The sequence below is a fragment of the Aquarana catesbeiana genome, linkage group LG08, assembly GCF_042186555.1.
Source record: "Aquarana catesbeiana isolate 2022-GZ linkage group LG08, ASM4218655v1, whole genome shotgun sequence".
Lineage (NCBI taxonomy): Eukaryota > Metazoa > Chordata > Amphibia > Anura > Ranidae > Aquarana > Aquarana catesbeiana.
The window spans coordinates 247,360,289-247,387,881 of NC_133331.1; the positions used below are offsets into that span (position 1 = coordinate 247,360,289).

General features: G+C 43.8%; 1 protein-coding gene across 1 annotated transcript in view; it reads left to right on the forward strand.

The window, feature by feature from the left end:
* SLC43A1 (solute carrier family 43 member 1) overlaps nt 1-18,205 on the forward strand; it is a 639,315-nt gene extending 621,110 nt beyond the window's left edge. The window contains exon 15 of the mRNA XM_073596982.1: nt 13,792-18,205. Within this exon, the coding sequence (XP_073453083.1) occupies nt 13,792-13,968 (177 nt within the window). The 3' untranslated portion in view covers nt 13,969-18,205. The remainder of the gene's footprint in view (nt 1-13,791) is intronic.
* The last annotated feature ends 9,388 nt before the right edge of the window (nt 18,206-27,593 follow it).

Here is a 27,593-nt window from a genome sequence, read left to right on the forward strand (position 1 = left end):
TAGGACGAGAGGGGCAAGAACCAATCCTGGGGTGAGAAGGAGGAGGTACATGGATCATCAGCAGAGTGGTTCAATGGGCTCACGATCAGAATGGTCAACAATTCATCAACAATTCATCAAAATCAGCTGGGAGAAAGTGGTCTACCCAGGGCTTCCAAAAGTGTTCAAACTTTTTGGCTCTGTCTAATAAAACTGCTTTAACTTTGGCATGAATCATAGCTCTGGTGATTCTATTTTTTGTTTCTGTGATATTGGAGTTTTCCAGGCCTTAGCGATGGTTTGTTTTGTAGCAGTAGTAACCTGCAGGAGAAGTTTAAATGTTAGGCGGGTTGTATCTAAAGGTTTTTTCTTGAGTAGAGCTGTGGCTGGGTCTGGGTCCAGAGGACTGTCAAACAGGGTAGATAGTATATGGAAATTTTCAGGCCAAAATGCTTGGGCCAGAGGACAAGACCACCAGATGTGGTGATGTGTGCCTGCATCTGAGCAACCACAAAAGCAGGTGTGAGAGTAATTTAGCAGACATTTGGCCATCCAGGCAGGGACCTGGTACCAGCGCATAAGGACCTTGTATTTTAATTCTGGTGCTACAATATTCTGGGATGCCGACTCAGTTGTGGCCCAAATATCGGACCGATTATTATTCGCAAGCTGACCCACAAAACACTGGGTCCTAAAATCTGGTGGGTAGCAGTGTATGTCTAAGTGTGGTGTGGATGACAGGATACACAGGTCTACGGCACGATTGTCTGCATGAAATAGAGCACTATTGGAGGTGGCAATTTACTGATGGTCACACGGTGGTTGATTTCATAATGGACTGAAAAGATGGAAATTTTGTTTATGGATTATTCCAAAACTTAATTTTTTGTTTATATGAGCATTATGTATTAATTTGAGTGTTACAACCATTACGGAGATAACTAGCACCCATACACTTTAAGATTTTTTGGATAAACCCTATTTGGTCTTTGTCATTAAGTGACCCAATGATCAAATTTAGGCGAGAGGAAATTATTTTGGTCATAATCTTGATGTCTATATTGATTAGTGAGATGGAGCGATAATTAGCCCAGGATGAGTCATCTCAGTGGGGTTTCGGTAGCATAGAGATAATGGTCGCTAGGGAGTCAGATCTAAAGGAATGGCCGTTTAGGATCGAGTTAAAGGCCTTGACCAATAGAGGAGTAAGAAGATCTGTGAAGTGTTTATAGTAAGCAGCCATAAAACCATTGGGGCCTGGGCGTTTGTTGGATTTCAGGCTTTAATTGCGTCACTGACTTTTATATCCGAGATAGGGCAGTCGAGGGAAGCTTGCCGCAGACCTGTTAGGGTCAGGAGGTTTAGATCGGAGAATAGGGCTGTGGCCCGGGTTTGATCAAAAGTAGTTTTCGCAGAATATAGGTCTAGAGATGTTTTTGCGGAACAGGGCTAAGATTTTCAGGGGGTCGCTGGAGTATAAATCCTTGGCAAGTTTTAAACGGATAGGTTTGTGTGAGCTGTCAAATCTCCGGAGGGTCAGAGCAAGAAAGGTGTCTGGTTTTGGTTTATTACCTTTCATGTATAGCTTGTGCCAGGATCAGCGTAAGGCTTTTTCTGTGGACTCTGTCAGAAAGAGATCTAACTCTATTCTGGCTTTATTAAACCACTTCCCACCCAAAGATGTCATATGACATCCTGGTCTTTCAGTGGGAATATCTGAATGATGCCTGCAGCTACAGGCATCATTTAGATATCCTTGTTTTTAGCCGGCGATTCTGTGTACCATAAGGACGATCATAGCGGCGGTTACGCGATCACCCTGGTGTGGCTCCAGAGATTCAAGCGATGTGAGGACGGCATTATGGTCTGACCAGGTGTAGGGTATGATGACAGATGTGAGGAGGGCTGGCAAAGTCCCGATGAATATCAATATGTGGTCTATACAGGAAAAAACTTTGTGAGGATGAGAGTAATAAGTGTATTGTTGCCTAGCAGGATTAACTTCCCGTCGGTAGTCTAGGAGGAAATTTTGTTGTTGTAGTTGCTGAAATGTGAGTTTTCTAGGGCTGGATGGAGTCTCCCATTACTATTAATGGGAGACTGATTGTTTGGAACTGGGTGATCTCATCAAGGCAGCAACCAGGTGTATATCTTTCCCAGAATTAGAAGGGTAGAGATCAGTTACATAAATTGGCCAATTACTTTCCCCCAGCAAAAGCTTTCTTTTGTCCAAGTAAGCTTGCAAATTAGCATTCTTCTAGGGCTTTATAACTAGTTCCAAAGATTTTGCTATTATATTTATCATCTTTATCCTACAAGGTTACCTTCCTTGCGGCAAGGAAAGCTTCACACATGGCTGCATTGGCTAATTTTAGGATGCCCAATGTCCTGTTTGTTTTTCTAGAGGCCCCTGGAAGGGTTGTTTAGCTCTGAATTCTGTCTTTTAAAAGTGGATCCACCAGACTATTTTTCAGGCATACCTTTAAAGAATAAAATTCCCTGGTTAAAGTGATTGTAAAGTCTCATCTTTATTTTTTTTTTAGTTAAAAATAGCAAACATGTTGTACTCACCTGCCCTGTAAGCTTTGTACAGAGCAGCCCCAATCCTGCTCTTCTCGGGTCCATCTTTGATGCTCCTGGCCCCACCCTCCTGTTGAGTGACCCTACAGCAAGCAGTTTGCTATGGGGGCACCGGAAACGAGCCACAGCTCCCTGTGTCTATTCAGACACAGAGCGGCAGCTCAGCCCCGCCCCTTTATCTGCTTATTGGCTGACTGACTTTGATTGACAGCAGAGGGAGCACTGCTGTCTCAGATAATGAGGAGGGGAGTCCCGGGCAGCCGAGACACTGCTGCAACATTTCTGGATCTAGAGGGACCTCAGGTAAGTATTAGAGGGGCTGAGGGGGGCTGCTGCACACAGAAGGCTTTTGAACTTGATGCATAGAATGCATCAAGATAAAAAACCTTTTGCCTTTACAATCACTTTAAGGCTCACCCCAGCAAAGCAGTGAGCACCTCTGAGGCTTTTCAACATCAGGCCTCAGTTTCTGATCTCTGTAAGGCTACCTCCTGATCTTGTGTTCACACTTTTTCTAAGTTTAGCCAGGTTGATGTTTAATACCCTGCAAATGCCATTTTCCTTATGCTTGATATTTCCGCTTGATGCTTGAAATTTTTAAGACGGGTGCCCATTTTTTTGTTGGAGTTGCCAACCCCCTCTTGTGTGGACTAATTGTGAATGAATTGTGCATGTCTCACAATTGGTTGGCAAGAGAAGATAAGAAACATGTTCACATAGAAGCTCAGCATCTTTACAGATCGAAAACCCCTGAAAAAATAGTAAGCATGTATGAGAAAATATTCCGTTACCTGTAGTACTCTAAGATCTTCTCAATATGTAGTATTTTATCTTACTGAAACAAAATGCTATCAGAGCAAGGCTATGGGGAATTGAAGAATGCCACGCCCTTATATCTAAAGCATGCAATGAAAAGTTCTCTTGCACTACCAACTGATTTAATTCCACATGGACATATTTTGTGTGCTTAAATTTAACTGTGCATCTCCTAATTTTTTTATTTTTTGTATACTCTTTATTTATTGAAGAATTTTTGAAATACAAATAAAAAACATAGGCATTTTGCATGCGGCATACGAAGTTATAAACCAAACTAAAAAAAAATAAATAAAAAGGATGGACCATAAGGCCCAGGCGCACATAAGTATGGGACAGGTAATTAAGCTTTACAAGAAGGATAGGTATATTCAGTATCAAACTGCTCTTTCATCCTAGTTGTCCATTATAACTATGGGAACCACTCACAGAGAGCAATAATCCACAGTGAAGTTGTCAAATAAGCTGCCTCTTAAGAAGATACATTACCTAGGTGCGATGAGGTACAATCGTTAATTCTAGGCAATAGCTCCAAATCAAATACTAAACTTACATACAGTTAGGATATAAAAAGGTCAAGATGGGACATTGACCCATTAACCATATACAAGCATGGTAGCATCCATTCTCTGAGAGCTGCTGTTGCTATCTAGAAGGAAGGCTAAGAAGTAGAAGATAGTGGCTAAGATAGTGAGGAATGGATGTAAAAGGTTGGTAAGACCTCCATTGCCTAATGCAGGGGGTCCTCCAAGACATCTCTCTGTAATGTTATAAAGAGTGCTGGACTTGATTGCAAATCAGCCATCCCTGAGTAGTAATGTGACCAGGTGGCTCAGATCTTAGTGAAACGCTCCCAGTTATCCCTAAATGTAGCTATCAAGTCCTCTGCTTCTATAATATCCGCTACCTTTTTAATCACTCCTACTGGGGACTTGTGGTAATTTCCAGTAGATGGGTATCAAGCGTTTAGCTGTGTTGAGTAGGTGAGAACACATCGAGTGTAATGACTAATGGGGATTGTGGGGACAGTAAATAAGAAGTGCAGTCGTGTAACTAGAGATCAATATCTAAAATCTTAACTATTTGGTCCTTAATGTCTGTCCAAAAGGCAGTGATTTTGGAGCATTCCCACCAAATATGGAGGAGCGTACCATGCTGTCCAGTTTCTCCAACAGAGGTCAGAAAGGGACGTATAAATATGTGCTAGAGCTGCAGGCCCCTGATAGCATCTAGTAAGGAATTTATCATTATTTTCCTGTGTTTTGGAGTCAATGAAGCTAGAGCGTGTCAGTCGGTATAGGTGTTGCAACTGCACCTCAAAGAGATGACATTGCAGATCACATTTCAATGCTCTAATATGAGCTGGTTTAGTGCTGGGTGTTACTGCAGTCAACATTATATGCAAGACCGAAATTATATGTGAAATTGGGGTACAAGCAATGCAAAGACATTCAAACTGCGCAAGGAAGGACATGCTGCAAATGACATGTGCTTGAGAAGAGAAAAATTGCTCAAGTTGAAGGTACTACCAGGTATCAATAGCAAATGCTCCATATTTGTTGCTCAGAGTAGAATGTGAGAGCAGCTTACCACTGGCAAGGAATTTACCACAGCTCACATCTCCATCCTTAGCCCAAGTACTAAGTAAAGCTAGCTTTTCTCCCGGGGGAACCAGAGGAAGCCTCCAACTGGTTGCAGGGGGGACATAGGGGCCACCCACCCATGGTAATCGTTATGGTTCATCCTACCATCCTACTGTTCATCCTATGGTTCATCGAATCATCCTATACCCAAGGGGGAGGTCCAGGTAGCCAGGCCCCTATATGTGCTTGGAAGCCAAGGAGCATGAGATAAATTTCTGCCAGCCATAAATGTGTCCATGGAACCCAAATTTTGGATGAAATGCGAAAGTCCCAATTTAGGATTCTCTGAAGTTCAATAGCTTTATAATACTGTTGGACATTATGCACTCCCAGACCTTTTTGCACATTTTCATATTGTCTTGGCTATTCGTGGCCTTCGGTCATTCCAAATAAACTTGGTGATCATGCACTTGAGGTGCATAAAAAACTGCCAAAGGCAGTGACACAGGTTGCAAGAAGAATAATATTCTAGGCAGGACATTTATCTCCTCATTGGCTTACCTTTAAATAGACCATCCCCCTTCTGTCCATCATGAATGCTGCTGCCAGACTCATCCACCTTACAAACCGCTCAGTGTCTGCTACCCCTCTCTGCCAATTCTTCCACTGGCTGCCACTTGCCCAACAAATTAAATTCAAAATACTAACAATAAGTTACAAAGCCATCCACAACCCCCAGCTACATCACTAGCCTAGTCTCAAAATACCAACCTAATCGGCCTCTCCGTTCCTCCCAAGACCTCCTGCTCTCTAGCTCCCTCATCACCTCCTCCCATATCTGCCTCCAGGACTTCTCCCGAGTCTCGCCCATCCTTTGGAATTCCCTACCCCAATCTGTCAGACTGTCTCCAAATTAATCCACTTTTAGGCGATCCCTGAAAACTTTCCTCTTCAGAGAAGCCTATCCTGCCTCCATCTAACAACTGCACTATTTTCTCCATTAGCTCATCCCCCACAGCTATTACCCTTTTGTATAACTTGACTCTTCCTCCTAGACTGTAAGCTCTAACGAGCAGGGCTCTCTGATTCCTCCTGTATTGAATTGTATTGTAATTGTACTGTCTGCCCTAATGTTGTAAAGCTCTGCGTAAACTGTTGGCGCTATATAAATCCTGTATAATAATAATAATAATAATCTCAATTATGTCAGTGCAGCCTATCCATGTGAAAGCAGTTTTAGTCCAAGATTGAAGGTCATCTCTTATTTTACATTTTTAGAATAGGGAGTTGAATCCCTAAATACTGAAAAGAAGTGTACGTCCAAGAAAAGAGAGGGGATGTTTATAGATTGATAGCTGGAGTTGAAAGTAAGGTGATTGGGTAGACATGTGCAGTTCGTTTCGGTCTCAGTCTAAATTTAGACTCATTTTTGGTTATTTGGAGATTTGGATGTATCTGAATATCTGAATGAAAAATGGAATGTATTTAGTTGAAATTCGTTTAGTTTAGTTTATTCGTTTTTTAATGAAGTCCAAATTTTCGTAATGATTCAAACTCGGATTGGTCAAAAATTGATCGACCGATTCAAATTCTGTGTGAAGAATTGCTGGTTGTTAAGGAGCGGGCCGGGAAGGCAGCCGCCACATCCTTAACAACAGATGACTCATCAGTTGTCAGCAGGTTTCTCCGCTTACAGCTAAACATTAACAGAATTGCTGGCAAATAAAAATTCTGAAAAGAAAACAAAGAGAATTTTTTTTTTTTAATGGCGTGGGTTTCCTCCCAAAATCCATACCAGACCCTTATCTGAGCATGCAGCTTGACAGGCCAGGAAAGGGGGGGGGGGGGGCGAGTGAGCCCCCACATCCTGAACCATACCAGACCAAATGCCCTCAACATGTTGATGGAGACAAGGGTCTCTTCTCCACAACCCTGGCCCGGTGGTTGTGGTGGTCTGCGAGCCCACCCAAGCGAGAAGAAATTTTTAAAAAGTTGCCCGCCAAACACTACTGTTCCTTTCCAGGGATATAGTCAAATGACAGATAAACATGGGGTAGGGTTACCCAGTGACTCCGCCCCCATGTGTACTTCTTATTGGGCGAATGTCAGTCTCCAATGACAGATAAACATGTGGCGGGGTTACCCGGTGACCCTGCCCCATAATGACACTCACCCAATGAGAGGTAGACCTCTATGTTTACCTGTCATTCGGCTGTGTCGGCTGGCAACAGTTAGTTCTTTTCGTTCGAGTCTGTGGTTTTTTTTTTTGCAATTCCTTTATTTAACCATATGTTGCATTATACATATCAAAACAAGAGTATTACAAAATACAATTACATAGTTATGCTGGTTACATATACAACATCAGAGCTACACGAACAGCTCAACAAAATGAAGCATGCGCAAAACAACGAGTTCTAAGTTGTAGCAAGAAGGAACATATCAGAGAAAGCGCAGTGGAAAACATCACCACACCCAATAGGGATGCACCGATACCACTTTTTTAACACCGACTATGAGTACCGATACTTTTTTGCAAGTACTCGCCAATACCAATTACCGATGCCTATCGCGTAGGTAGGGGGGTGGTTTGAGGTTGTTAGGGAGTTGGGTAAAGCTTGGATGAGGCTGGGGTGAGGGCAGGGTGGTAGGGGGGAGTAGAAGGGTAAGTGTGGGCAGGGTAGTTGAGGGTGGGGTGAAATAGGGATTGTGGGGTGGTAGAGTTGGGATGGAAAAGGCTGTGATCACTGGGGAAGACGATGGGGATGGGAGGGTCATTGGGAGACATGGGGGCTGAGGTGACAGCTGGTGGTGGGAAGGAGGAGACAACACATGGTGGGCACAGTACAGGGGGTTAGGAGGGTGCAGTACAGGGCATTAGGTACAGACCAGTCTTATACACTGACACCGTACTGTACATTTTATACAGACCAGTCTGTACACTGACACTGTTCTGTACATTGTATACAGACTGGTGTGTGTATAACCAATAGTATGGTGTTGTATAGTAGTGTCAGTGGACAGACTGGTCTGTTTATAATGTACAGTGATAGTGTATAAGACTGGTCTGTACCCTGCTGACACTGTACTGTGCATACTAAACTAAACTGTTTGCAGGACTAACTCCAGTTGCTCCCCTCAGTACTCAGTTCTGCTTGCAGGGACGATTCCACAGCTGCCTCACACTATAGAAACACATGTGCTGATGCTGTGCAGCCCTTTGCCATTGGTGACCCGCCCACTCTCTGTCATTGGATAGCAGCCAGCTCTAGCCAGCCAGCCATCCAGCCTAGTAGCCAGCTCTCTCTCTGTGTAGGAAGGGAGGAGTCATGACATCACCCACCCTCTTCTTGTTTACAGAGGCAGGAGAGGATCGCGGCAGACCTCTATAATGAAAGAAGACAGCTGGGAGCAGGAGTGTCAGTGTGGCCAGCTGTTAGACTGTTCCCATTGTGCTGCTGCATGTTTGTATTGCTTTACCACCATGCGCAGTCAGCGCTGAGTGTGATGGGAGCCGGCTCCTCTGCCTGCGTAAGTGGCTGAGGATTTTTTCCGCCCCCATCCTGGCAGGATGTGTACTGCTCTGAACCCTGCTGCCGAAAGGGGGGAGGCTCCCCGCCCCAGTTGACATCACTTCTGGTACCGGTTTTTGGTATTGGAGCATTTTCGTGAGTACTGAAACTCGCGAAAATGCCTAGCATCGGCAACTATATCAGTATCGGTATCAGTGCATCACAAATTCCCAATATATAAAGGATAGCCCCAACTTAGTGATGCAACCTTGTGGGAAATATATTGAAAAAAATACTGGGGTCAGGAGAGAACCCCCAGTGGCCAGCAAAAAAACTGCAGGAGGAAAACAGAAGAAGGGAGGGGTATGGAAAGGAAAGGACAAGAAATGGAGAAAAGTAACACGCACAGCATAAAGAGACAGGGGCAGAAGCCCAAAGCATGAGGAGAGAGGACATTAAACAAGGACATAGCAAGTCCCAGGAGAAATCAGCGAGTTTTTCGAAAACTTCCTGTAAATAGGCATCTGTAAAAACCAAATATTGCCAGGGTCTCCAAGTGTCAAGAAAGGACTCCTTTAGCCGTCCCTGGGTTCATTGATTTTGGAAAACCAGAGATACTTCAAGGGTGGGTGTACCGACCTCCAGCAAGGGGATGCATGCCATTTAAAAGCTGAATGGTAAGAGAGGTCTTGTAATTTTTGATGGGCCGTTTGATGGGAGTGAGGTGCAGCAAATATGCCACGGGGTCATCCGCCAGATCAACATTAGTTAAGTGTTTAATAGTACTATCCACCTCTTGCCAAAATGGTCTAAGTTTCACACTCCCAGAAAATGTGTAACATTGTGCCATGACCCCAAACCCCCCCCGTTGCACCGCCAGCATGTGTCAAGTACCAGCGGAAAAATACGATGTAAGGTCATGGGAACCCTATATCACCTCGTCAATCTTTTACCTGGTCTCTTGGATGGGTCAGCGTTTTTATGTTTTTTTAATAAATACTTGTCAAAAACTGGTGTTGTGTTTTTAATAACTGTGACTTTTTTTTCTTGGTCAGTGAGTAGGGGTACCATGTACCCCTACTCATTCACATGGGGGGGAATCTGATAAGTTACCCCCTGCACCCCCATAGCCACCGGGCCAGGGTTGTGGGGAAGAGGCTCTTGTCTCCATCAACATGTGAACAAGGTGCTTTTGGGGGAGCAGAGTTCCCTCTGCCCAAAACACCCCCCTCAACACCTTTCTTGGCCTGCTGGGCTACATGTTCGGCTAAGGGTCTGGTATGGATTTTGGGGGATCCCACACCATTTTTTTTTCCAAATTCTTATTTACCGGCAATTCTGTTTACATTCGGCTGTCACCGGGGAAGCCCGCTGACAGCTGATGAGTCATCAGTTGTAACTGGCGGTTCACACAGGGGCAACACGACTTGTAGGCCGACTCACAGGATGACTTCAGCGGCGACTTGCAAAACGACTTCTGTATAGAAGTCAATGCAAGTCGCCTGAAGTCGCCCCCAAAATATTACAGGAACCTTTTTCTAAGTCGGAGCGACTTGCGTCACTCCTATTAGAACGGTTCCGTAGTATAGAATGGGATGCGACTTGTCAGGCGGCTAAGTCGCCTGACAAGTCGCCCTTGTGTGAACCGGGGCTTAAGGATGCAGTAGTCGGCTTCCTGGCCTGCTCCTTAACAACAAGCTGTTCTTCACACAGAATTTGAATGGGGGGATCATTTTTCAATGATCCGAATTCGAATTGTTCTGAAAATTTAGAATTTGTTAGAACATTATTAAACAAAATGAAACGAAACAAAAATAATTCCGAAAAAATCTACTGAATTAAATTAGTAACAGGAGTCAGGATGGATCACTGCCAGAAGGAGGTGATTCAATTTATTTGCCAAAATTTTTGAGAAGATTTTTATGTCCAGGTTCAATAGGAAGATGGGGTGATAGTTTGTGGTAACATATCCTTTCCCTCTTTTGGAAGCACTCTGACATGGACTAACAAGGCTTCCTTAGGAATTGGATTACAGTTAGCATAGAGTGCGGGGGGATATACTCAGAGCCTGTTCATGAAAATGTAATAGTTATAGAATTATACAGAGGTCTCGACTGTTACCGCTGGATTATGCAGATAGTAAAGGTCCAAGTGGGACGGGAAGAATAAGTCCAGGCCTTGAAAACTAGTTGTAGGTGTGAGAGGGGGTAACGGAACCGTCAGGGGATGTAGCAGTTCCTAGTGGATAGGTCTGAACAATGGCCAAGTCAATCACCTACCTGAATCCGATTGAGCAGGCATTTCACTTGCTGAAGACAAAACTGAGGGGAGAATGCCCCAAGAACAAGCAGGAACTGAAGGCAGTTGCAGTAGAGGCCTGGCAAAGCATCACCAGGGATGAAACCCAACGTCTGGTGATGTCTATGCATTCCGGACTTCAGGCTGTAATTGACTGCAAAGAATTTGCAACCAAGTATTAAAAAGTGAAAAATTTGATGGATGATTGTTAATCTGTCCCATTACTTTTGGTCCCTTAAAAAGTGGAAGGCACATATACAAACTGTTTCTAATTCCTACACCATTTACCTGATTTGGATGTAAATACCTCAAATTAAAGCTGAAAGTCTGCAGTTAAAGCACATCTTTGTTTGTTTCATTTAAAATCCATTGTGGTGGTGTATAGAGCCAAAAAGATTTGAATTGTGTCGGTGTCCCAATATTTATGGACCTGACTGTAGCTGTGAGAGAAATTTAGACAGATCATCCTTATTCCTGAGTGTGACTGTCCTGCCATCTCTCTGAACCTGAAGGTTCAGAAGTTTGGATCTGTGATGTCACGGGTGGTCCCGCCCCTTACCTATATAAGAACTTTCAAACGGTGGAGCCTGCAGTAGACGACCAGCCTTCATGAACGGCAGGAGCGTTTTTTTTCTTTTTCGGGTTGGTGGTGCAGTGGGCGGGCGGCGTGATTGACTATGGATTTACATCGGGGGACACTGTTTTTTTATTTTTTAATAAAGGAATTGTCAAAAACTGTCTCTGTGTTTTTATTACTTTTTGGTAACTGAGTATGGGTACCCCATACTCATTCAATAGGGGGGGCAGGATTTGGGGGCTTCCAGATTCCGATAAGCCCCCTGTCTGCAGACCCCCACAACCACTGGCCAGAGTTGTGGGAACATGGGGACAAGATGCATGAGGTCCTTGTCTCCATCAACATGGAGACAAGGTGCTTTGGGGTGGGGGGTGGATTTTGGGGGGGACCCCATGCTGTTTTTCTTTTTTTTAATTTTGCTGTAGGGTTCCCCTTCAAATCTGTAAAAGGGCCCCCAAAGGGCCTGGTATGCATTTGGGGGGGACCCCACGCTGTTTTTTTTTCATCATTTTTAATTTCGGAACCCGCTGACAGCTGATGAGTCATCTGATATTAAGGACACGGCGGCTGGCTTCCTGGCCCGCTCCTTAGCAACCAGCTATTTGCTAAGGAGCTGTTTTTTTTTATCAAATACTGCATGTGATACCGCCAGCAAAACCCTGGTGGTGAATATTGCATACTTTTTTACTCTCTGGTCTGTTCGTGAATTAGACTTAAGAGCTTTTAAACGATATTTACCGGCACTTTTTTTTGCGGTAAATGCTGTATAATTGTTATTTTTTTTTTATGAATTGGACTTAATTTACTGCATGCGATAATTTATGCAAATGAGTCAATTGACTATGTTATCGCATGTGGTAAACGTTGGTGAATTGACCCCATGGTACCACTCTGGGGAAGTGATCAGTATTTTTTTTTTTTTACACATAATGTTTGCTTATAGCAATGAATTTCATTGCTACATACAAGCATTTTACTGAATGATGTTGAATCTTTCAGTTTGTATTGTTGTGATTGGCCCAGTCTGTACTATGTGATCACTGTGACCAATCACAGCTAGCAACACAATTGTACACAATGGCATCATTCTTCCATAGGCCGGACGGCAACTGGTTAAATACCTTTTCTACCCTGCAGGCAAAACGCTCCTAGTCCTGCTTGGTAGGGAGAGACCAAATGTGTTGCTTCAGGTCTCTGTCCATCAGGATATCTGTAACATCTGAGCCCTGGTCAGGAGGATCAGGAGAAAGGGGAGAGGCGGGGGGGGGGGAAGTGTCACTCACCAGCCGAGTGACGGGATAGGAGAAGCAGTATGTGCATATGGCTGCAGAACTCTGTGCACGTCCCACTCATGTGCCATCTTGGATTTCTCCCCCGAGCTGCTTGCTGCTCAGTAAATTAAGAAACAATTAATCCCCACTGTGGTCTAAAAGTCCTCTGCCATTGTGGCATGAGGAGAGGTGTAATTTAGCGGTCGGGGTTCTCTGTTAGTACTGTAAAGGTTTAAGTGGAGCTCTAGCAGTGAGCACCCTCACTCCTCCAGTCCAAAGCGTGCCCCCCCCCCCACATCTCCTCCTTTTATGTTACTCCAGTGCCATTTTATGGTACATTTTATTTTAACTGGTGCCCCCTAGATTATTCTAGATCAAGGTGGATACAAAATACTAGGATACCTGTTTGTTTTTTTTCTCTTCAATAAAAATATATAAATACTAAAATGTCCATAGCCTGACAAAAGGTTCACTATGGTTGTAGAGATGATTTCTTCCTCCAGTTTTCTCACTATAGTGTGTTTAAGTACAGCTTAACATAACTTTGTGCTTGGTTTAAATATACTAAAACCATAACATGCTAAATGGCATAGGTGTGCATATCAACTTGTTTGCTGCAAAGGTACCTGGTTTGTGTATGTAAATTTAGGTGGTGAGGTAGTAGGTAAAAGAGACTGTGATCTAGAGGCTTTAAGTTTGAGTTTACGCACCTCTTTATGCTGCAGAATGCTCTTCACTCCAGCTGTCTGTGTTTATACCCTAATCTGAAGAAGCGTTTTCATTAAATTCCTTATTGATGTTCTAATTCAATAAATAGTAGAAAAATCTTCTATCCATTGGATCACAGTTTCTTACCTACTACCTGGGTCTACGTAAATTAACTCGTGGCAGCTCTGCAACAAACAGGTTATTTTCACACCTATACCATTTATATCACCCCATTTTCCCCTAATGGAACAAAGACATGGTCTCCCTGAGCATCGAGTGCAATCATACACTTACCTGGAGACAGACATATTCTCCACAAGCCACAACATCAGGCATTATACACTATAAAGAGTTCTACTATCTTGTTTGCACCTACTCTCCACATTGTTTGTCTTTATGAGAAACAAACATTGTGAATGAGACATTTTAATGACTATTAATTTTTCTTTTCCACTTTTCTTCCTCAGGTAAACCTTGGCTTATTGATCTTTTCCTTTGCTGGGTTCATCCTTCCAGGATATTTAATCTTTTACCGAAGCCGTTTACTCCAGGTTCATTCAGCAAAAGAAAAAGATCCAGCTGCTGTGCAACTGCAAGAATCTAACTATCCCAATGGGGTGATAGAAGGAGAGGCCACAGCTTAAACATACAGTGGATTCTGCATATGCCAAAGAGGGATGTTACAAGATAATATAAGGGAATGGCCATTTATGTTTTATGTATATATCACAATAGAAGACAGGGTTGCGTGATAATGTTTTTCTGGAGGAATTTACGTGTGGTAAACCCTAGGAATGATATTTAAAGCCACTGATGTTTCTAAGATGATCAACCATTTAAACAAATAATTTTTCATTTCTTCAAAAAAGAAACATATGTGGAGGCAAACTGAGCTGATATTGCTCACCCTCACCAAAAACACTAGTGGACTAGATGTCAAAGTAATCCAATGGCTTTAAAACTTAGAACTCCAGATCACTTGCTCACAAAGCAGTACAGGTAACTAGCATTTCAAAGGACATCAGTAAAAGCAGTGTACATAATTTCTCAGTACAGCTTTATGGTATGCTTACAAATGTTGGCATTATTCGCCACTCTACAAGACTTGTAAATTGCATTATTTTCAATTAATTTATGTAAGGTCAAGTATTGCCACAGCTAGTGTAATTAAAGCTGAACTCTATGCAAACAACACAGTTGAAGACATACATGTAAACTCTCTTTTCTTTGTAGATCTATTAAACAATCAGCAGAACCTACTATATTTTAAACAGATTTTGAGTGCAAAACTGAGACCCGGTTCACACAGGGGCGACTTGTCAGGCGACTTAGCCGCCTGACAAGTCACATTCCGTTCTGTACAATTGAACCGTTCTAATAGGAGCGACTCAAGTCGCTCCGACTTAGAAAAAGGTTCCTGTACTAATTTTGGGGCGACTTCAGGCGACTTGCATTGATTTCTATACAGAAGTAATTTTGCAAGCAGCCGCTGAAGTCGTGTGCAGGTCGCCTCTGTGAGTCGCGCTGCAAGTCGTGCCGCCCCTGTGTGAACCGGCTCTGAGGAAGATGTTATATCAGACCAAAATTACATATGAATACAAATACATATAAAAAACATAAATATTAAAATACTGTATTATTCCTTAATCATATACTTTTTTTCACATTTTATAAAACACAGGTCACGTCTATAAATAAAATGAGACAATGATGTGTGTAATTACAGATCCAGATTTAATATTCACTTTTTCTCCTCATTTGACATTTATCGTAGTATTTAACTGCTTCTCCAAGATTGGGTAGTTGATATACATATCAATTTCGTCAGTTGATTTGTTCAAAAATTACAGTTGTGCTTAGAAGTTTGCATACCCTGGCAAAGATCATGAAAATTTGGCATTAATATTGAAAATATGACCAATCATATGAAGCCATTTATTATCACATAGTTGTTTGGCTCCTATTTTAATCGTAATAGTAACAGTAATCACCCAAATGGCCTTGATCAAACATTTACATACCCTGAAATGTTGGGCTTTGGTACAGACATACAAGGTGACACACACGGGTTAAAATGGCAATTAAAAGGTTTATTTCCCACATCTGTGTTTTTTTTTTATTGCAATTAGTGTCTGTGTATAAATCATCTGAGTTTTTAGCTCTCACTTGAATGCACTGAGCAGGCTGGATACTGAGCCATGTAGAGCAGAAAAGAACTGTCAAAGGACCTGCATAACAAGGTAATGGAACTTTATAAAGATGGAAAAGGATATAAAAAAATATCCAAAGCCTTACATTTGCCAGTAAGGACTGTTCAATCACTTATAATGAAGTGGAAAACTCTGGGATCTCTTGAGACCAAAACAAGGCCAGGTAGACCAAGAAAGATTGCAGCCAAACCTGCCAGTGGAATTGTTCAGGATACAAAGAAAAACCCACAGGTAACCTCGGGAGAAATGCAGGCTGCTCTGGAAAAAGATGGTGTGGTTGTTTCAATGAGCACAGTACAACAATACTTGAACAAAAATGAGCTGCATGGTTGAGTTGCCAGAGAGAAGCCCTGTTACAAGTGTTATCTACTTGTTTAGTATACAGTATGTTCACATTATGATACAAGTTATGTATATATCTTTGTGATGTACAAGGCATTTGTTTTTTGAATACTTTCATCTTATTGTATGTAAATATTTCAAACAGATCAACTGATGAATAGATAATCAATATTAACCACCCATTCCTGAAGGAGCGGTTGAATAACGCAAAGTGCTTTGAATGGGGTGTTGAAGTAAATATGTCATCTGGATCTGTACTTGCACATAATTTTCTGATTTTATTTATACATGTGACCTGTGGTTTTATGAAATTTGAAAAACAGTCTATCAAGAAATATGTTTTTGATACTAATAGTTTTGCAGTGTTTTGTATATGTATATTAAATGTTGGTATAATATTTTCTTCATTGATATGCTCAAAGTCTGTTTAATTATGGTCGGTTCTGCTAAAGGTTGATTCAAATGGATGGTACCTCAGAGGAAGTCATTCAGCTCAGATCTACATTCCACTTTTCTTCTTCTATATCTTGATCATTAATTTGATTAAACCATTCTTGTGATATAGGCACCCATAGCAGACAGCAGAGCTGGAGAGTTAAAGGGGTTGTAAACCCTCAAGGTTTGTCACCTTAATGCATTCTATACATTAAGGTGAAAACCCTTCTATAGTACAGCAGGCCCCCAGACCCCGCCCCCCCCTTTTACTTACCTGAACCCAATCTTTCCAGGGATGGGAATGAGCACAGCAGCTGCAGCCGCTGTCTCGGGAACTCATTGGATAGATTGATCTCAGCGGGAGCCATTGGCTCCCACTGCTGTCAATCAAATCCAATGACGTGGGAGCCATAGGGCAGGACCGTCAACGGACGCAGCAGTAGGACTCAGAAGCGCACCCGCCCTAGTGCCCCCATAGAAAGCTCTTCTCCGTGGGGGCACTCAAGAAGAGGAGAAGCCAGGAGTGCCACGGAGGGACCCCAGAAGAGGAGGATAGGGCCACTCTGTGCAAAACCCTTGCACAGTGGAAGTATGACATGTTTGTTATTTTTTTTTTTTAAACAACCTTTACAACCCCTTTAAGCTAGCTATACACTGCTCATTTTCTCTCTGCCAGCTGCATGAGAGAAAATCAGTCAATTCCCCTTTCCATGGATGGAGGAATTTCCAGTGCTGGCTATTGTATTCACTAGCCAAAGCACCTGTGGCTGCCTTAATACCAATACAGTAACTGAACCTAATAGGATGTAGTCACTGTTCGGCTGCTAATTTTCCACCCAGCTCAAGTGAATTTTTATATCGACTTTTGTAGAGCAGGGTGGTGCTTGAAGGGTCATCCATCCAATTTTGAAACCTTTACCTTCTGTTTTTCTGCTACAGTTAAGTAATGTTGCTTGGTGAAAGACCCGGTAGTAGTTAATCATTCAACTGTATTTATTCTCTATGTTGAAGACATTTCACAGCTTATCCATACTGCCTTTTCAGTTCTAATGTTAATTTGCACCTCCCATCGTTATCTTAAAACAGTCAACATCTGCCTAGACACAATCCATATGATTTGATTAATGTGATTGAGTTACCTGTGGCTATAATTGCTGGGGTATGTTTCTTGTGCTCAACAAAATTGAAATTATTTGGACAAGCTGCAAAATTTCAACATTAGAGAACAAGCCCATTTGAACAACTGTTTACTGCTAGCCGTGTCAGTATCAATCATTCATGTAAAACAACTTGTTTTTTAAATTATTTGTTTTTTGTATAAATATTAATTTAAACAAAATGACAGAGAATTTGGCTGTGCAGAGAAGCTGGACACACCAAATATGTGCATAAAATGAACAAGTTATGTAGTAGTCATTGTATATAAGATGTGTTCAAAGTTTATTTTTTTGAATGCTCAGGGTTTATTAATATCCATTAAATATAACATATAACAGGTTTAAATGTATTTTAATCCTAACAATTAACTTCTCTGATCTGCTAAGTCTTTTTAATGTACTGTTGAAAGTATTTTGTTATATCTGCTCAATAAGTGCAAAAATATATCTGTTGATCCTGCCAGGAAATCGTGCAAGCTTATTGCTTTATGTGATCTATATCTTTATAAGTTACCATGGTTCCCAACAGTTCAGTAGTCTACAAAATACTCTACCCCTATATTATGAATATGAGACGAGAAGACAGTGATTTTGTAGTCTTGTTCTTTTGGTGACAAAACTGCACCACTATAGACACAGTACAATGAGCGCACATTAGCACCCTGCCATGTTACTGGTAGGATAACCAGGTGAAAATAAAGGAGACAAAAAGCTATTAAAAAATGAATCTCATCTAAGGATTGGTGAGCTGCAATTTATTACTTTTTTGTTTTTAGTTTTGGATACAGTTTAAGAGAACCCAGTAAACTACATGAATCACTATTTATGAACTGTCTCGAGTAGAGACTTATCTTTGGTAATTGATGATACTCCTAGCTTATTGTTTATTTGCTACATAAAGTTAATCAGGTTTAAAAAATATACAAGTCAATCAAGTTCAACCAAATGACAAAAATAATTTGAAAACCACTGGTTTCTCAGAACCTTAAATCTGCAGTGTATCCACAGAGGCAAAAAAACAGGATTTTTCTACTTATTGCAAAATCAGTTTCTTGGGGTTCATTAACCAATTGCCCACTGGACACTTAAACCCCCTTCCTAACCAGACCAATTTTCAGCTTTCAGTGCACTCACATTGTGAATGACAATTACTGTATCCATATGATATTTTTGTCCTTTTTTCACACAAGTAGAGCTTTCTTTTGGTGATATTTAATCACCACTGTTTTTTTTTTTTTATTGCGTTATAAATTGCTGAGGTATGAAAAAAGACCGAACATTTGGTAAAAAAAATCAATTTTTCTTTGTTTCTGTTATAACATTTTGGTATTAGTAATTTTTCTTCATAAATGTTAGCCAAAAGTTATACTGCTACATATCTTTGGTAAAAATAACCCAAATATATTAAAATGTATATTATTTGTTCTTTGTGAAAGAGTCCACAAGCTATGGTGCTAATCATTGAAAATTAATCACACCTGATCTACTGACGGCCTATCTCATTTATTGAGACAATAACAAGCTTGAAGTTTGAAGTTTTAATTTTTTTCCCACAATTCTTTGCAAAATAAAGATTTTTTTTTTTTTTTTCCACAAAATTGTCATATTACCAGGTTATTTCGCTGACAGGGCTTGTGCATACCACAAATTACTCCCCAAAATACATTCTGCTACTCCTCCTGAGTATGGCAATACCACATGCATGAGACTCTTTCACGGCCTGGCCACATACAGAGGCCCAACATGCAGGGAGTACCATCAGGTGTTCTAGGAGCAAAAATTACACACATAATTTCCTGACAACCTATCACACTTTTGAAGGCCCTGGAGCACCTGGACAATGAAAATGCCCACAAAATGACACCATTTTGGAAAACAAACACCCCAAAGTATAATCTATGAGGCATAATGAGTCTTTTGAACATGTTATTTTTTTTCACATGCTTTTGGAAAATGTGGAAAGAAAATGAAAATGCATTTTTTTTTTTACACAAAGTTGTCCATTTATAAGATATTTTTATCACATAGAATGTGCATACCACAAATTACACCCCAAAATACATTCTACTACTACTTGTCAGTATGGCGATACCACATGTGTGAGACTTTTCCACAGCCTGGCCACATACAGATGCTCAACATGCAAGTAGCACCTCCAGGATCCACTGATAGGGTGGCACTGATGAGTACTTACTTATGGGCACTGATGTGCACTATTGGGCACTGTAGTGGCACTAATGAGCACTGATGTGGCACTGGTGGACACTGTAGTGGCACAGATGAGCACTGTAGTGGCACTGGTGGGCACTGTAGTGGCACTGTGGGGCACAGATGAGCACTGTAGTGGCACTGTAGGGCACAGATGAGCACTGTAGTGGCACTGATGGGCACTGTAGTGGCACAGATGAGCACTGATGTGGCACTGGTGACATTGATGTGGCACTGATGGGCACTGTAGTGGCACTGATGGCATAGATGAGCACTGTAGTGGCCTTGGTGGCACTGATGTGGCACTGTAGAGCAATGATGGGCACTTTAGTGGCACAGATGAGCATTGTAGAGGCACTTATGTGGCACTGATGGCACAGATGAGCACTGTAGATCACTGATGTGGCACTGTAGTGGCACAGGGGGAACTAATGTTGCACTAGTTGCACAGAGGTCACTGATGTGGCACTGTAGTGGCACAGGGGGCACTGTGGTGGTTTAGTGGGCACTGATGTGGCACTGTATTGGCACAGGGGGCACTGGTGTGGCACTGGTGGTACTGTACGGCACAATTGGGCACTGCTAGGCAGTGTGAAGCACAGTAAAAATAAACTTGATCTCTCTCCTCTCCTTGCATGCTGTGTCGGTGTAAGGGGAGGAGAGAGCTGAACTGCTGCATGACCCGGATTGTTTACATTGTGATCGCTCCATCATTGGTCTTCCTGTTTCTCCTCCTGGCTAATCAGGAAGCAGGACCTGAGGCCCGATTGGCCGGAGTCCTAAGACTCAATTGGCCACGAGTCCTAAGCCTGATTGGTCGGGAGGAGAAGCGACCATCTGGACTTTGGAGGAAACGCAGGGGGTGAAGCCCCCGAAGCCGTGACCTGGATGGGGTAAGTGCAGGGCTAGCGGGCGATAGTGATGCGGCGACTGAGTGACGGGGGGGGGAGCAGCGATTGAGTGAGCACTGGGGGGGTTGTGTTGGCTGGCTAGGGGGCCACGGGCTGCTCCCCCAAGAAAATTGAGCACCAGCCGCCACTGGATCTTATGCCCAAAGCTGGCATCAGGTGAGGCTTAAACATCCACCTGGTAAAACGTAGAGAATATATGAAGGAAAAAAAAGAGGACAAAGTGGCAGCCTTGCAGACCTGCTAATTGGTTGTCTATGTCTAAAAGGTTGGTATTTATCTTTAAAGCCATAGGCCTGAGCAATAATTTCTCTGAGCTGCCTAGAAATGGTAGAGTGAGAAACTGGTTCTTTTTTATGGGGACCATAAGGAATGACAAAAAAAGATCGCCAGCCTTTCTAATGGAAGCAGTTGCTGAGAGGTAGACCTGCACTGTATGAACAACATCCAGACAATGAAGATTGGCGAGTGAAATTATGAGGAGTGCGAGTATGGACAGGGCTGTGCTGCATCAGGAATGTATCCAGTGACCCCCACCATGCACACACTCGCAGTGTGGCCAGCTCTATAGGCATTCTACAGCCGCCTGGAACCACACATCTCTGCCCTGCACAGGCTCGCAGTGCGTTCCAAAAAGTGTACCAGCCGGTGCCGCTCCACCTCCCTGCACTGCACAGGCTAGCAAGCACAAGCTTTGCACAGTGTACCAGCTGCCAGCGCCACTTGGGACCACCCCTTTCCACCTCCCACACATCCCTGCACTGCCCAGGCTAGCAAGCACAAGCTTTGCACAGTGTACCAGCCAGCGCGGTTTGGGACCGGCCCTCTCCACCTCCCCGCACTGCTATGGAGTGCACCGATGGCTGACCCCCGTGGCTGCAAGATAATGGTATGTGACACTGTGCCATGATCTGGAGGCATTGGTATAAGAGGTGATTGAACGGGAAGTTTGCTGGGAGTAAGGGGGGATTGAGAGCACATATGTGCTGGATTAGGGGGTTTAATATGAGACATAGGTCTGAATCGTACCACCCAATCCATTATACCGATTCCTCCAATTCCGCCCCCCATTCTATCATACGTATGCCTCTAATTCTGCCCCCCCCCCCACTTTCTATCATATGTATGCCTCCAATTCTGCCCCCCTCACCCATTATATCATACCTATGCCTCCAATTCTGCCCCCCCATTCTATCATACCTACAATTCCGCCCCCCCTCTACCATATTCCATCATACCGAAGCCTCCAAATCAGCCCCCCTGCCCCCAATCCATCATATCATAGTTATTTTTGTAACTTAATTCTGAATAAAACATTTAACAGTGTCATTTCATGAGATAATTTACAAGGGTGTGTTTAGGGGCGGAGCAGGGTAGGGTTTTGGTGGGACAACAGGTAGCGAGTAACTCTTAAGGCCAGGCTAGTAGCTCAGAACTTGAAATTTTAAAACCTGCTGTATATCTTTCTAGGGCACTGGAGCTAGACAAAGAGATGGAAAAACAATGTTCTGGTTGAGCTGAAAGGCCAAAACCACTTTAGAAATGAAGGATAGGGATGAGCTTCGAGCTCGAGTCAAACCCATGTTCCCAAATTCGAACCCAAATTCGAGTGGCGCATCGCAGCCCATAATTCACTGCGGCATCACAGTGCATTGCTGGCTGATGATTGGCCAAGCATGCACTATGACCCGCATATGACCCTCACAGCGCTGTCTGTACAGAGAGCCGTAATTGGCCAAAGCCAGTGTGGCTTTGGCCAATTATGGCTCAGGGGGTTTAGTACACGCTCCACACGGTATAAGGCCGCCTGCACATCGGCCCTGTGTAGTGTGTTCCGGCGTTGAGAAAGAGAGCGAGAGACAGTGTCATTTGATTTAAGTTAGATAGAGTAGGCAGGCGAGTCAGTTAGCTGCACTTACAGTGTATTGTGTGTGTGTGTATATATATATATATATATATATATATATATATATATATATATATATATATATATATATACACACACACACATCCTAGGTGTTGTAAATATATATTATATATACACACACACTGTATTCAGTTTAGCTAGATCCGTTCCTGTTATTCTCTTCCTACTGACAGGCAGGCGTTTTTACAGTATTTACAGCTACCTGAAGAAAATAGCTGGTGTTCTTCTGATCCTATTAGCTACAGTATTTACAGTTAGTGTAGTGCGTCCTCTGCACAGTGTGCACCTAAAGCTACCTGAAGAAAATTGGTGTTGATCTTCTGATCTTATTTGTACCGCAGGCAGCTGTAGTATTTACAAGTTAGTGTAGTGCATCCTCTGCACAGTGTGCACCTAAAGCTACCTGAAGAAAATTGATGGTGTTCTGCTGATCCTATTAGTACCGCAGGCAGCTGCAGTATTTACAAGTTAGTGTAGTGCGTCCTCTGCACAGTGTGCACCTAAAGCTACCTGAAGAAAATTGGTGGTGTTCTTCTGATCCTATTAGTACCACAGGCAGCTGCAGTATTTACAAGTTAGTGTAGTGCATCCTCTGCACAGTGTGCACCTAAAGCTAACTGAAGAAAATTGCTGGTGTTCTTCTGAACCTATTAGTACCGCAGGCAGCTGCAGTATTTACAAGTTAGTGTAGTGCGTCCTCTGCACAGTGTGCACCTAAAGCTACCTGAAGAAAATTGGTGGTGTTCTTCTGATCCTGTAAGTACCGCAGGCAGCTGCAGTATTTACAAGTTAGTGTAGTGCGTCCTCTGCACAGTGTGCACCTAAAGGTACCTGAAGAAAATTGGTGATGTTCTTCTGATCCTATTAGTACTGCAGGCAGCTGTAGTATTTGCAAGTTAGTGTAGTGCGTCCTCTGCACGGTGTGCACCTAAAGCTACCTGAAGAAAATTGGTGGTGTTCTTCTGATCCTATTAGTACCGCAGGCAGCTGCAGTATTTACAAGTTAGTGTAGTGCGTCCTCTGCACAGTGTGCACCTAAAGGTACCTGAAGAAAATTGGTGGTGTTCTTCTGATCCTATTAGTACCGCAGGAAGCTGCAGTATTTGCAAGTTAGTGTAGTGCGTCCTCTGCACAGTGTGCACCTAAAGGTACCTGAAGAAAATTGGTGGTGTTCTTCTGATCCTATTAGTACCGCAGGCAGCTGTAGTATTTACAAGTTAGTGTAGTGCGTCCTCTGCACAGTGTGCACCTAAAGCTACCTGAAGAAAATTGCTGTTGTTCTGATCCTATTAATATCACAGGCAGGCAGCTACAGTATTTACAGTTAGTGTACTGCGTCCTCTGCACAGTGTGCACCTAAAGCTACCTGAAGTAAATTGGTGGTGTTCTTCTGATCCTATTAGTACCACAGGCAGGCAGTTGATTCTGCTAGCTGCAGTATCAGTATATATATACATCCCAGCTTTGTGCAGCTACATCTCGCTGCAGGCCATTAGTATGTCTGGAAGGCCAACAAGGAGAGGCAGACAGTCACAAGCCAATAAAAGAGGGCAAGCAGGCTCTGTGTCTAGTGGCAACAGTGCTGGTCGTGGAGACGGTGCATCCTCATAAGCACGTGGCCGTGGGACACGCTTGTCCTTTTTTTTTCGGCAGCTGGCCGCGTTGAGCCGCAACATGCTGAAGGCTTGGTAGAGTGAATGACCAATCCATCCTCATCCTCCCCATCCTCTCTCACCCAGGCTCAGGGTTTGTCTGGCAAAGCAGCTGCAAACGTGCCCCCTCCCCTCCCCTTGGCTCAATCAGTCACTCCTTCCCTAGCCCCACCATGTCCTCCTGAGGAGTCCCCCGAATTGTTTGACCACAGTGTTGGGTACATGCTCCAGGAGGATGCCCAGCGTTTTGAAGGCTCTGATGATGGTACCCAGCTAGAGGAAGGCAGTAATGTGAGCCCAGAGAGAGGGGGTGCCCAAGAAGGACAGCAATCTGGCAGTCATGTTCCCCCAGCTGCAGCATACTGCCAGCTTTGCTCCAGTGATGAGGAGGGAGGGGATGATGAGGTCACTGACTCCACATGGGTGCCTGATAGGAGAAAGGAGGAGGAGGCACATCACCAACGAGGCAGGATGCCCTCCAGGGGCCAGCTTAAGGGCAGCACACTGACTGCATCACACCGCAGAGCTCCGCATGTGCAGGGCGCTGCTGTCTCTGCACGTTATTCCAAAAGTTCTTTGGTGTGGGCCTTTTTTGAGATGAGTGCATCAGATCACACCGCTGCTATTTGCAACATACGTCTCAAGCGTATCTCACGTGGCTAAAACATCACCCGCTTGGGCACCACATGCTTCACCAGACATATGTCGACCTGCCATGTAGTTTGTTGGCAAGCGTACCTAAAAGACCCACACCAAACAACAAAGCGGACCTCTCCTTGCTCCTCATCAGCTGGGATCTCCAACCCCACTATACCTTCAGTCCTCTCTGAAACCTGCACTGAGAGGAATGAAGGTGTAGAATTAGGTGTGTCACAGCCAAGTACTTGCGGGAAATCTGCTATCAGTACACCGACGTCAGATTGTACCAGGCAAATTTCCCTGCCCCAGCTGCTGCACTGCCGAAAGAAGTTCGCTCCCAGCCATCCACATGCCCAGCGGTTGAATGCTAGCTTGGCTAAATTGCTAGCACTTCAACTGCTGCCTTTTCAGTAGGTAGATTCTGCCCCCTTCCGTGAGTTTGTGGAATGTGCGGTTGCTCAGTGGCAGGTTCCCAAACGCCACTTTTTCTCATGGAAGGCGATTCCGGCTCTCTACCGGTATGTGGAAGGCAATGTCTTGGCCTCGCTCGACAGGGCGGTCAGTGGTAAGGTGCATATTACCACTGATTCATGGTCCAGCAGGCATTGACACGGACGTTACTTATCTTTCACCGCGTACTGGGTGACTCTTCTGGCAGCTGGGAAGGATGCAGGACAGGGTGCAGTAGTGTTGAAGGTTGTTCCGCCACCACGCCTCCAAAAGTCTACTAGTGGTGATTCTGCCACACCTCTCTCCTCCACCCTCTCCTCTTCTTCTTTCTCCATGGCCTCTTCCTGTGCTGATTTGTCCTCGGAACCAACGGTGCTCCGTAGGTGTTCAAGGGGCTATGCAAGCACGCAGGCCAAAAGATGCCATGCGGTGCTTGACCTGGTGTGCTTGGGGGACAGGAGCCACACTGGGGCAGAGATTGTCAGCTCTGCAGGGGCAGGTTCAGAGGTGGTTGATGCCACGCCAGCTCAAGGCAGGTATGGTGGTTTGCGACAATGGCACCAACCTCCTCTCCGCCCTTCGACAGGGACAACTGACCCATGTGCCCTGTTTGGCTCACACCCTTAACTTGGTGGTGCAGCGGTTCTTGGGCAGGTACCCGGGCTTACAGGATGTCCTGAGGCAGGCCAGGAAAGTCTGTGTGCATTTCCGCAGGTCATATAATGCCAGTGCTCGGCTGGCTGACCTCCAAAAGGAATTTAACCTGCCCAAGAACCGCCTAATCTGTGACATGCCCACCAGGTGGAACTCAATGTTGGCCATGCTGCAGCGGCTGCACACGCAGCAGAGGGCCATCAATGAGTACCTATGTGACTATGGCATCAGGACAGGGACCTTGTTTTTTTTTTTCCCCCACGCCAGTGGGCTATGATCAAGGATGCATGCACTGTCCCGCCACCATTTGAGGAGGCCACGCGGATGGTGAGCAGTGACAGTGCATGCATTAGTGACACTGTCCCTCTTGTCCACCTGTTGGAGCACACGCTGTGTGGAATAATGGACAGGGCACTTGAGGCAGAACAGAGGGAGGAAGAGGAGGACTTCCTTACCTCTCAAGGCCCCCTTTATCCAGACAGTTTTCCTGCGTGCCCGCTGATCACACAGGAGGAGGAGGATTGTGTCAGCATGGAAGTGAAGCCTGGCACTCAGCATCAGCAGCAGTCTTCAAGGGATCATTTACAGTCCGACACGCTGCGTGGAATAATGGATAGGGCACTTGAGGCAGAACAGAGGGAGGAAGAGGAGGACTTCCTTACCTCTCAAGGCCCCCTTTATCCAGACGGTGTTCCTGCGTGCCCACCGATCACACAGGAAGAGGACGAGGAGGAGGAGGAAGAGGAGGATTGTGTCAGCATGGAGGTGGAGCCTGGCACTCAGCATCAGCAGCAGCCTTTAAGGGATCATTTACAGTCTGAAGAAACCCATGGACTTATACGTGGCTGGAAGGAGGTGGCTGCGGATCATGTCGTCCTTAGTAACCCAGAGGACTCTGGACCGAATGCCTCAGCAAACCTATGCTGTATGGCCTCCCTGATCCTGCTAAGCTTGCAGAAGGATCCTTGTATTCGTGGTATCAAGGAGAGGGATGATTACTGGCTGGCAACCCTCTTTGATCCACGTTACAAGGGTAAGGTTGCAGACCTTATCTTGCCATCGCAGAGGGAGCAGAGGATGAAACATCTTCGGGAGGCCTTGCAGAAAGGTTTGTGCAACGCGTTTCCAGAGCCTGGGAGGATACAATTTCCTGGTCCTCCTGGACGTGTGAAAAAAGAAAACTAAAGCGCTGATGTGGATTCTCTATAAAATAACAAAACACCAAAAAGAAATGTGTAAGTGGCAACCAACCAATTAGTGCTGTGACACCTGTTGCTATAAATCAATATAAAATATGTTGGTGTGCTTATCAAACTATCCCCATCTGTTAGAGTGGTGTTTATATATAAAATCCTAAACCATAAAAATACCCTGATATCACAATCAGTAAAGTGAATAGGTGCAAATAAGTATATCAATCAATAAAGTGAATAAATGCAAATAGATGCATCAAAAAACATATAAGGGAACACACATCCCTAGATATATGTAGATGAAAAAAAAAAAAGCAATAAATAGTGTCTGTTTGTGTTAATCTAGCTGAGGTCTAAATGTCCAATCAATTGCCTTTGATGAACTTGCTTGTATTTCAATTCTCACAGATCACAGTTGCATGATGAATTACATTTGCAAGGTGATGATTCATATAAAGATAAAAGAAAAACCATCATTGCGCAGTGTTTTTAAA